Genomic DNA, 9,916 nt, shown 5'->3' with positions numbered 1-9,916 from the left:
GGGCTTCTCTGAAAAGTGTCAAAACTATGCAAGTACACAATAGTAGGAAGTGAAAGAAAAAGTTTCAGACAAAATAGGAAGTGAAAGAAGAAAGTTTGGTCTTGCAAGTAAAACTTTGACAGTCAGTCTGAGAGATGGAAGATCAACTTGCAGACGTGTCAGGCGGCTCTACTTCTTTTTACACTTGCATTACTTCAACAACCTTCACTAATAGAACAACACACTTTCACCTGGAACACATCATTTACCACAAACTTTAGCTCACTCACTCACTCACTCACTCACTCACTCACTCACTGTCTCACTCACTCACTCTCTTACTCACTCACTCACTCACTCACTCACTGTCTCACTCACTCACTCTCTTACTCACTCACTCACTCACTCACTCACTGTCTCACTCACTCTCTTACTCTCTTACTCACTCACTCACTCACTCACTCACTCACTCACTCACTGTCTCACTCACTCACTCACTCACTCCCTCACTCACTGTCTCACTCACTCACTCTCTTACTCTCTTACTCACTCACTCACTCACTCACTCACTCACTCACTCACTCACTGTCTCACTCACTCACTCTCTTACTCTCTTACTCACTCACTCACTCACTCACTCACTGTCTCACTCACTCACTCTCTTACTCTCTTACTCACTCACTCACTCACTCACTCACTCACTGTCTCACTCACTCACTCACTCACTCACTCCCAGTGTGAGGTTTCCTCCCTGGTGTTCCTCATGAAGAAGACTTTGTGTCCCTTTTTTTATGAGCAGTCTGACTTCCTGTTTGTGTCAACTCTGCCACCACAACAACCACTGCAGCCACCAAAGTACTTTGTAATGTAGTTAGTAATGTACTTGCTGAAGTAGTTAGTAATGCAGTTGGTGAAGTAGCTAGTAATGTAGTTAGTAAAGTAGTTAGTAATGTAGTTAGTAAAGTAGTTAGTAATGTACTTGCTGAAGTAGTTAGTAATGTAATTAGTAAAGTATTTAGTAATGTACGTGGTGAAGTTGTCAGTCATGTAGATGGTGAAATAGTTAGTAATGCAGTTAGTAAAGTAGTTAGTAATATAGTTAGTAAAGTAGTTAGTAATGTAGTTGGTCAAGTAGTTAGTGAAGTAGTTAGTAATGTACTTGGTGAAGTAGTTAGTCATGTAGATGGTGAAATAGTTAGTAATGTACTTGAGGAGGTAGTTAGTAATGTACTTGGTGAGTTAGTTAATAATGTACTTGGTGAATTTGTTAGTAATGTACTTGGTGAAATAGTTTGTAATGCAGTTAGTAAAGTAGTTAGTAATGTAGTTAGTAATGCAGTTCATAGAGTAACTAGTAATGTACTTGCTGAAGTAGTTAGTAATGTACTTGGAGAGGTAGTTAATAATGTACTTGGTGAAGTTGTTAGTAATGTACATGGTGAAATTGTTTGTAATGCAGTCAGTAAAGTAGTTAGTAATGTAGTTGGTGAAGTAGTTAGTAATGTATTTGGTGAAATAGTTAGTAATGTACACGGTGAAGAAGTTGGTCAAGTATTTAGCAATGTAGATAGTTGATAATTTAGTAAGGTAGTTGGTAAAGTAGCTAGTGACATAGTTAGTAGATCTTTTAGTAAGGTAGTTGTTAAAATAGTAAGTAACATAGTTAGTAAAAAAAATTAATAACACATTTGGTAAAGTACTTAGTAACATAGTTTGTAAAAAAAATTGTAAGATAGTTATTAAAGAATTTAGTAAAATAGTTGGTAAAGTAGATAATAGCGTAGCTTGTAGAATAGTTAGTAACGTATTTGGTAACGTGGAAAGGAAAGGGGAACATCAAGTAGAAAGTAAAGTTGTTCATAAAGTAGTTAGTAAAGTACAAAGTAAAGTGTTTTTTACAATACTTAGTAAAGTAGTTGATAAATTAGTAAGTACATAAATTGGTAAAGTAGGCAATAAAGTAATATAGTAAAACAATGAAGTATGCACGTATGTTTGTGTGTATGAGTATACGTGTGTATGTAGTTTTGCATGTACGATGTATTTGCCTCCCGGTATGTGCGGGAACCAAAGAACGGCCCCACCGAGCAGGCCAGCAGTGGGCCGAGGACAAGGCACGGGAGAAGCAGGGGACAACTGGCCCTCAAGCCAGCGAGAGACCACACCCCATGCGGACACCCCTCCCCGAGGTGCCCAGAGACTGCCAAGGTAGACCCGGGCCAACCAACATACGATAAACAAAAACCAAGCCACAAGTTTGCCAGCACGACCATGCGCCGCAGTGAACCACTATAGTGGCCACCCCAGCTCACCACAGACGCATGGCAACAAAGACAACCGCTGCAAAACCCAAGACCAGCAGCACAACGCCAAATCAAAACGACCGAAAAACCGCGACCGACAACCACACGCCGACAAATCCTTGGAGACCAACCGACACCAGTTCACTAGCTAGCCCAAACACCAACTTGTAAACAGGAGACATCAACATCGCCCCAACACCCACACCAAAGAAAAGGGCTGCCTTCAATACCCCAACAGCGCAAAGCAGAAACAGCCGGACACGGATCCCACCAAACAGGAAACGGACTCATGCAACGCCACACAAACCGGAAGGAAAGCAACCAACCACCCAGTCCACACCAATCAGAAAAGAAAACATTTCAAAAACCAAAACGGAAGATGACAAATAAATCCAAACACAAACAAAAACACCACAGTCCCATTGAAACCAGAACAAAACCGGATGATCCCTCTGCCAAGAAAGCCTAGCGGGCAGCCTCCCAACTTGTCATCAAAAAAATAATTCAAAAGTACGAATAAAACACAAATCCCCCAACCAAAGACACCGACTTGTGCACAACAACATCCTGAGTACACCAAACAACAATGACAAACACGAAAACTCCATCAAGCCACTCAACCCATCGCACCGGCAACGTGTTATTGAGGGTCCCCCATCTCCTCCCCAGCAGAGACACACCCCACCCAACTTCCCCCGGCCGTGCCCTCACCCAGGTGCAAAACTCTGCCCACAGACAGAGCACGCCTCGCCCGCACACCACCCCCAAGGTCCCGGCACAGGATTTGCAGGCCACCAGACCACAGCCCAAGGAGCTTCTCTTGGTGATCAAAAAAGAATTAAAAAGTACGAATAAAACACAAATCCCCCAACCAAAGACCCTGACTTGTGCACAACAACACCCTGAGTACACTAAACAACAATGACAACCGCGAAAACTCCATCAAGGCACTCCACCTATCTCACCAGCCACGTGTTATTGAGACACAACCCACCCAACACTCCCCCGGCCGTGCCCCCCCCCCAGCCACAAAACTCTGCCCACAGACAGAGCATGCCTCTCCCGCACACCCTGCCCAAGGTCCCGGCACGGGGATTGGCAGGCCACCAGACAGCATTCCAAGGAGCCTGTCTTGGTCAAGGAGGCTCCGCACCCCCGGTCCCATCCCACTGGTACATGTGATGTGGGAGTGTATAAGGACCCCTGAGTGGGAAGTTGTATGCGGGGGGAGACTAATGATGCGATTCAAATTGGGGGACATCAGGGACATGCCAAACCTCCCAAAACCTAAGTGTCTAACATGCAAGGGATGGACGAGGAGGGGACAAGTCACGAGGACTGGAGCCCCATTGAGGCATCCTCATCCTCCTGTCACGCCTCCCTTAAAAGCCTACATACTGTATAGGGCAACCCCTCCACCCCTTCTTAAGGTGACGGGCAATATGTGCACTCGTATAGTTAGGAGGAGGGGACAAGTCACGAGGACTGGAGCCCCATTGAGGCATCCTCATCCTCCTGTCACGCCTCCCTTAAAAGCCTACATACTGTATAGGGCAACCCCTCCACCCCTTCTTAAGGTGACGGGCAATATGTGCACTCGTAAAGTTAGGAGGAGATGCCTAGTTAAGCGGGAAAACTTGTAATGGTCTGACTGAGACCATTGATGTTAAGATTGTTATCTCTAATGATCTCAATAACTAATTAAGTTTTGGGAGACAAGGATCTGATGTTTAAAAAGCCCATCTTATAGGTAGTGGGCAGTTATTGGTGTCCCTAGTAGTGATATTGACATTACAGCCTGGCGCTTAACTTAAATGACTCCTCACTTGCCAGTGTCCCAGCTTGTCTTAGTCTAGTTTGTCAAGTGTGACTCAACCAGTGATCTATATTTCTAGATAGAGTGATAGCGCCGGTTTGCCTGACCGTCCCCTACTAGTGTCATTGGAGCCGACGTGTACAACTATGTTGGCGTAGCTCGTGTTATGTGTCTTATGTGTTTACCAGGCCGGTTGCAAGTTAGCTCCTGAAGATTAGCTTGAATGTCAGGTGCTGTGGCCCCGGGAATACACTCAATGACGGCTGTTTTGCTAAGGTGATGGAGTCCCCTATGACTAAGGTACGGTGTACAGTAGACTGGGGTGTCGGACTAGCTAAAGGGCTAAAAATAGTAGTTTGTAGGCCGCTGAGGGCTGCTGCAAACTGGGCTAGCTGGCTTGCTAACGTATCTAAAGTTAGGAAATGACTGTGCTGAGACTGGCGGACACGTTCCAGGAGTCGGGCCAACCTAACCATGAGAACGGTGCACAAAGAACAGGAAGTCATACTCACGTCATGGCACCGGTTCTCCTCAGTTGGCAGGAATCGAAACTGAAAGTCAATTTGAGCCGTGTGCCGAGCAGTTCCTTTTTCAGTCTTCTTCCTATTTTACCAAGAGGATGAAAAGCCATGGCGCTCGTCAACTTCTGTTTGTAGGGCGCAACAACGTGTAGAAAATATAGCAACTCTGTAGCCATCAAACCGCAGGATCAACCACTTCCTGTTTTTTGTCTACAGCGCTAAGCCTTCTGGGTAATGTAGCATGTAAACATGTATCTTATGTATCTTTTCAACACATATTTATCCGGCTCGAGACAATGAAGATTTCCTCTGCAACGGCGAGCTAGCAAAGAGCCATGTAGCATCGCCATGTTAGAGATGTTGAAGTGTGATGATAATCCCTCGTCGACTCTCATTTACCAACTAAAGTGTGCGCTTAGATGGCTGTCGACAAATGTTCTTTGTTTTCTTGTCTCAGTTGTTTGTGCTGCAAAATGTTTAATTTATTATGATGCAATATGATGCATTATTATGCATTATTATGCATTATTATGTATTATGATGCATTATTATGTCTTATGATGCAATATGATGCATTATGATGCATTATTATGTTTTATGATGCATTATTATGCATAATGATGCATTGTTATGTATTATCATCCATTATGATGCATTATGATGCATTAGTATGTATAATGGTGCATTACTATGCATTTTGATGCATAATGATGCAGTATTATGTATTATGATGCATTATTATGTATTGATTCATTATGATGCATTATGATGCATTATTATGTATTATGATGTCTTATTATGCATTATTATAAATGATGATGCATAATTATGCATTATTATGTATTATTATGTCTTTTCATACATTATGATGCATTATTATGTATAATGGTGAATTGTTATGTATTATGATGCATTATTATGTATTATGATGTCTTATTATGCATTATTATAAATGATCATGCATAATTATGCATTATTATGCATTATTATGTATTATTATGTCTTTTCATACATTATGATGCATTATTATGTATAATGGTGAATTGTTATGTATTATGATGCATTATTATGTATTATGATGTCTTATTATGCATTATTATAAATTATGATGCATAATTATGCATTATTATGTATTATTATGTATTTTCATACAATATGATGCATTATTATGTATAATGGTGAATTGTTATGTATTATGATGCATTATTATGTATTATAATGCATCATTATGTATTATAATGCATCATTATGCATTATGATGCATTATTATGTATTATGTATTGATTCATTATGATGCAAAATGATGCATTATAATGCATTATTATGTTTTATGATAGATTATATACAAGTGGTAGAAAATGTATGGAATGATGTTATATATTATGAGACATTATGAGACATCATCCTACATCATGATGCAATAATAGGCATTATGAAGCATGAATATGATGCACTCTGAGGCGTCATGATGCATTATTATGACGCAATATGAGGCCTTATTAAGCATCACGGTACAAGATGATGCAATATGGGGCGTTCTGATGCAATAATGTATTTGGTCCAGTTGAAGATCTGCTTTCTTTAATGCTCTGAATTCAATTAAAAATGAAATAAATGAAAATATGAGTAAAGAAACAAACACGAACACACAGGGGGGGAGGAGGGGGGGGGTCTATCAAATAAACAAACTTTTTAAAATGTATTTGTTGAAAAAGTTGTCTGTCTTCTTCCGAGATATATTAAACAGCTGTTTTTTTAAACACTGAAATATTAATTACTTCTCTATTCGGTGTGGAGCAGAATTACTTTTTATATCAGAACCTCAACTCAAAACCTCCGCTGAGAAAACATCATAACTCTGCAGTGCCTTTCATCCAAAAAAAATGACAGTTTGCATCAATTATTGAAAAAGACGCAATAACAATGCCTGTTCTGCGCAACTATACTGCCCTCTGGTGGATACATTCTGTACATGCACCTTTAACATCTCAAACTCCACAAAGCAAGAATAACAAACATGACTTTTATATGGAATTGTTATACTGGAATAAAAATTAACTATAAAAATGTTCTTGTTTTGCTCTTCTGCTTGCGCGTGCGCGCGCGTGTGTGTGTGTGTGTGTGTGTGTGTGTGTGTGTGTTATGTTTATGGAATCAAGATATCTATAATCAAAGTTGTTGGGGGTTTTTAATCCCTAAAATTAAACAGAGCTTAAAAAATATGGAATGCATTTAATGTATTTAAAATGCATTTTAGTCCATAGTAAAGTGTATTATTATTTGGTGTTATAAAGTACAGTGCGTCAGTTTATTCCCTCTGTCACACCGACCCTACTATACTATATTTCTTTTACTGCTTTGTTGTTAACAGCAGAGTATGATTCAGACATTTCATTCATTCATTGCATATTTATCTCCTTCACAGATGTGCATTATTTATCAATAGACATTAAACTTGAGCAACTAAACACACATTTACAGTACACACATATGCTTGAGAAGGAACAGGATGAAGACAATCTTATATTTCCTGCCCACTTCAACATAATAAGTAGTCTTAGCCCAGATTCACAAGCATACAAACCAAACAAATGCATTCAAATATAATATAGAATAGAATAGAAGGTACTTTATTGATCCCTGGGGGGAAATTCGGCACCACAGTTCACTCACAATATACAATAAACACTTAGGTATTTTTTTTACATAAGGATAGTATGAATACAGTAAATTTTACAGCATTATTCACATGTGAATAATTGATTGATTGAAACTTGTATTAGTAGATTGCACAGTACAGTACATATTCCGTACAATTGACCACTAAATGGTAACACCCCAATAAGTTTTTCAACTTGTTTAAGTCGGGGTCCACCTTCATCCATTCATGGTAAATACAGATATAAATACAGTCTATTATACAACATTATTCACATGTGAATAACATAAATACAGTCTATTATACAGCATTATTCACATGTGAATAATATAAATACAGTCTATTATACAGCATTATTCACATGTGAATAACATAAATACAGTCTATTATACAGCATTATTCACATGTGAATAATATAAATACAGTCTATTATACATCATTATTCACATGTGAATAACATTAATACAGTCTATTATACAACATTATTCACATGTGAATAACATTAATACAGTCTATTATACAGCATTATTCACATGTGAATAATATAAATACAGTCTATTATACAGCATTACTTACATGTGAATAATGTAAATACAGTCTATTATACATCATTATTCACATGTGAATAACATAAATACAGTCTTTTATACAACATTATTCACATGTGAATAATATAAACATGAAGTACAAACTGAACAAAAATAGTAACGTGCACCTCACGGGATGACACAAAACAAGTACAAAACCAGACAAAAAATACGCAAAATAATAATGATGATATAAAATATTGTACAGTAAGTTGTTTTGCTAAGTTGCTGGTAGTAAGACAGTACAATGCTTTAAATACTTTTTAAATGTTGTTTGCATTGTTATTGTTGCTGTTATTAGAAGAGTATCAAGTCTTATTTCCAGCTGATGGAAGGATGTTTATTTAGATTTGAGAGTTAGTTTCAGTCTCTTCATGTTTTAAGCCATTCAAGCTGATGAAAGGATGTTTATTTAGATTTGAGAGTTAGTTTCAGTCTCTTCGTGTTTTAAGCCATTCAAGCTGATGAAAGGATGTTTATTTAGATTTGAGAGTTAGTTTCAGTCTCTTCATGTTTTAAGCCATTCAAGCTGATGAAAGGATGTTTATTTAGATTTGAGAGTTAGTTTCAGTCTCTTCGTGTTTTAAGCCATTCAAGCTGATGAAAGGATGTTTATTTAGATTCGAGAGTTAGTTTCAGTCTCTTCGTGTTTTAAGCCATTCAAGCTGATGAAAGGATGTTTATTTAGATTTGAGAGTTAGTTTCAGTCTCTTCATGTTTTAAGCCATTCAAGCTGATGAAAGGATGTTTATTTAGATTTGAGAGTTAGTTTCAGTCTCTTCATGTTTTAAGCCATTCAAGCTGATGAAAGGATGTTTATTTAGATTTGAGAGTTAGTTTCAGTCTCTTCATGTTTTAAGCCATTCAAGCTGATGAAAGGATGTTTATTTAGATTTGAGAGTTAGTTTCAGTCTCTTCATGTTTTAAGCCATTCAAGCTGATGAAAGGATGTTTATTTAGATTTGAGAGTTAGTTTCAGTCTCTTCATGTTTTAAGCCATTCAAGCTGATGAAAGGATGTTTATTTAGATTTGAGAGTTAGTTTCAGTCTCTTCATGTTTTAAGCCATTCAAGCTGATGAAAGGATGTTTATTTAGATTTGAGAGTTAGTTTCAGTCTCTTCATGTTTTAAGCCATTCAAGCTGATGAAAGGATGTTTATTTAGATTTGAGAGTTAGTTTCAGTCTCTTCATGTTTTAAGCCATTCAAGCTGATGAAAGGATGTTTATTTAGAGTTGAGAGTTAGTTTCAGTCTCTTCATGTTTTAAGCCATTCAAGCTCATGAAAGGATGTTTATTTAGATTTGAGAGTTAGTTTCAGTCTCTTCATGTTTTAAGCCATTCAAGCTGATGAAAGGATGTTTATTTAGATTTGAGAGTTAGTTTCAGTCTCTTCATGTTTTAAGCCATTCAAGCTGATGAAAAAGGATGTTTATTTAGATTTGAGAGTTAGTTTCAGTCTCTTCATGTTTTAAGCCATTCAAGCTGATGAAAGGATGTTTATTTAGAGTTGAGAGTTAGTTTCAGTCTCTTCATGTTTTAAGCCATTCAAGCTGATGAAAGGATGTTTATTTAGATTTGAGAGTTAGTTTCAGTCTCTTCATGTTTTAAGCCATTTAGATTTGAGAGTTAGTTTCAGTCTCTTCATGTTTTAAGCCATTCAAGCTGATGAAAGGATGTTTATTTAGATTTGAGGGTTAGTTTCAGTCTCTTCATGTTTTAAGCCATTTAGATTTGAGAGTTAGTTTCAGTCTCTTCATGTTTTAAGCCATTTAGATTTGAGAGTTAGTTTCAGTCTCTTCATGTTTTAAGCCATTCAAGCTGATGAAAGGATGTTTATTTAGATTTGAGAGTTAGTTTCAGTCTCTTCATGTTTTAAGCCATTTAGATTTGAGAGTTAGTTTCAGTCTCTTCATGTTTTAAGCCATTCAAGCTGATGAAAGGATGTTTATTTAGAGTTGAGAGTTAGTTTCAGTCTCTTCATGTTTTAAGCCATTCAAGCTGAAGCCCATCTGTCAGGCGCTGGTGGCTTCAGCGAGTCCTAGCCAATCAG

At 37.9% G+C, this 9,916-nt stretch overlaps 1 protein-coding gene across 3 annotated transcripts in view; it reads right to left on the bottom strand.

Annotated features, from left to right (window-relative positions):
• Nucleotides 1–4,784, bottom strand: part of LOC133547379 (protein MTSS 2-like) — a 72,804-nt gene extending 68,020 nt beyond the window's left edge. Inside the window, exon 1 of one of the 3 annotated variants that reach the window (XM_061893064.1) lies at nt 4,611–4,784. In XM_061893064.1, the coding sequence (XP_061749048.1) occupies nt 4,611–4,729 (119 nt within the window). In that variant the 5' untranslated portion in view covers nt 4,730–4,784. The remainder of the gene's footprint in view (nt 1–4,610) is intronic. The other 2 variants (XM_061893071.1, XM_061893059.1) reach the window with 2 other exon arrangements.
• Nucleotides 4,785–9,916: the final 5,132 nt, after the last annotated feature.

The sequence above is a fragment of the Nerophis ophidion genome, linkage group LG02 (assembly GCF_033978795.1).
Source record: "Nerophis ophidion isolate RoL-2023_Sa linkage group LG02, RoL_Noph_v1.0, whole genome shotgun sequence".
NCBI lineage: Eukaryota > Metazoa > Chordata > Actinopteri > Syngnathiformes > Syngnathidae > Nerophis > Nerophis ophidion.
The sequence above is the reverse complement of the archived record's forward strand: the minus strand, read 5'-3'. Positions and strand labels throughout refer to the sequence as shown.